The 2,313-nt window shown below is 45.9% G+C and overlaps 1 protein-coding gene across 1 annotated transcript; it reads right to left on the reverse strand.

The window, feature by feature from the left end:
* Window positions 1-1,054: 1,054 nt before the first annotated feature.
* On the reverse strand, window positions 1,055-2,167 carry Pmar_PMAR004566 (Renin precursor, putative; the record flags this gene model as incomplete). Its single annotated transcript, XM_002765688.1, has 1 exon — window positions 1,055-2,167. One exon carries the CDS (start codon window positions 2,165-2,167, stop codon window positions 1,055-1,057), a length of 1,113 nt encoding a protein of 370 aa, XP_002765734.1.
* Window positions 2,168-2,313: the final 146 nt, after the last annotated feature.

Below are 2,313 nucleotides of genomic sequence, written 5' to 3' on the forward strand. Positions count from 1 at the left end.
TTTTGAGGACGTTTCGGCAAATTCTTATTGGTTCCTGAACACTTCTTCCCGAATTCGTAAATAAACTCCTATAATTAGTGAGAAAGTAAACATATACTTCAGTATTGTGGGTACTGCACCGAGGTTCAGTTTGTGAGCCTTTCACTCGACACGAGGATTTTTTCCGTGGAGACACTGACACAATGTTGCAGCTTTTTGTTTTGTTGCCAGGGACTCTCGAGAGGTCGCATGGGCCCTCCGGCACGCTGAGATAGACAATGATCGCAAACAGATTAGCAACATCGTAAACCGCGGAATGTACAGAGATACCAAGACGACTGAGATGTGAGCAATTTCTTCATGACGATGATAGGGATATTTCCTCTACGTTATCAGCCCGTCACAGAAATGATATTTGCATGCTCATTGTTGTCAATAACCACACCGTTCCGTGTCGCGTTGTGAGTCGTTTGCCATTTGTACATTGAATGTACTACATTCGCCAGTCACGTGTTAATTGACACCAGTTGATGCGATGCAGTAAGTGAGTGAGGGCTTCGTTTTGAAGCTGAGTGGATTGATTCCACTGAAATCACTATCGTGCTCTGAGTGGCTCTTCCTATGGAAAATGTCTGGCTGTAGGATTTGACTTGCAACTTGTTAGAGATGTGAACGTCTCATAATGCCACTCTTACTAGGAGTTTAGTCTTTCCGCACCTAGAAGTCCTCTGAATCATTCATTCTCCACTTAGAGCTCGTCGCCGAAGCTTAGCGGCCAAAGTCAGTTCCTTGTTCGGAAATGTGATGCACTCATGATGAACTCAAGAAGCTCCAATGTGTAAGATTAATCCTAATCCGCGGACAGCGCGCTCGCTTGCCGAATAAAAAATCTCTCGATGAAACGAATGTTTCGCCGAGTAGCATTCTTCTGAATATCATATGTGGAATCATGCTACTAGAATTGTGAATCCAGTCGAAACTCTTCTCACGGGAGCGGTCGTAGAGTAACCAACGATGATGAAGGCCATGCTGCGGTAGACCGTGGATTCTGAAGACCACGAAATAACGCAATTGTTTATAGAGATCGTGGTTTCAACTTGCCGATTCCGACTCGTTTAAGAGTAGGGTCGAACTCAAAATAATTACCAATCAGCATACGATCGGGGAAACTCCAATCATTCTTCAAATTTTGAAAGATAAGGAGTTCACAGATACCATGTTGGTTCCTGGCATAGTTCGTGTATGTCATCGTGAATGGAGTTGTGCCCTGAGGACCCAAGTGAAACCTCAACGGTGGCAACTTGCTCATGTATTGGCAAGGGAAATACCGGTGCTCGTTCACTGGGTAGAAGGGGACATGCTTACCCGCAGCGTTATCAGCTTGAGCTCCAATCTCCTTGATGAGACTTTTAAAGTATAATGTTGGGACGTATAGATAGTTGGCGCCGGTGTCAAGATATAGGTTCATGTTGATTCCAAGAGTTGTATGTCCATTACCGACTTGTAGCTTGTCAATGTTGACCACATAATGTTTGTCCGTAGAGAAGTCGACATACCTCAATGCACCCTCATATAATGCAGGATCGCCTCCACCCAGGAGTAGGCCTCCATCAGCGGATGCCTTGTTAGGATCAGCAGGAGGATACAAGTAGAGAGCAATGATCCCGCTCGTTACAGTTTTTGATGATCGCAACTGCGTCATCAGAGACGGGAAGTTCACATCACCTCCATCATAGCCAAGACCCATCGAGTTAGTCGGAGGAGCTTTACTGACGGGAGGTTTCTGATCGAATATCAGCCCGAAAGTGAGGATCTCCGACACCTGACCCATGGTTAATCTCGATTCGTGCTGAAAAATTTTCACCATGTATTTGTCCTCGAAAGTGAGAGTTCTCGTCACTTTACCCACAAGGTAAGGCTCCGAGCATGCGTAACACCCCATGGGACAAATACTGCAGGGGTGTCCACTGGCCCACTCGTACCAATCCTTCCAGATGAAGAAAGAGAAACTCGTTCCAGTGTCAACAAGAGCATGTAGCTCCTTGCCATTCTCGTCGACCAGAGTATGATACAATCCAAAGTGCCCTTTGGGAATATCTTGGTACTTCACATCGAGCTTGAGAGTTTCTCCTCGGGAGACGTTCAACACGTCAAATACATTGATCAAGGCGAGCAGTCGCACAGACATAGGAGAATGCATTCCGGTCAATATTTTTGATCTCAACGTAGCCGATTTATCGCACAACTTGGGCGAATGCTGATGCTTCTTTGCTTTTGTGCGGCACGCATGCGAATCAGCTAGCTTGCGCCAGTTGTGCTTGCGTACCTGCGTAT

The sequence above is a fragment of the Perkinsus marinus genome (genome assembly GCF_000006405.1).
Source record: "Perkinsus marinus ATCC 50983 genomic scaffold scf_1104296975136, whole genome shotgun sequence".
In the NCBI taxonomy this organism is placed as follows: Eukaryota; Perkinsozoa; order Perkinsida; family Perkinsidae; genus Perkinsus; species Perkinsus marinus.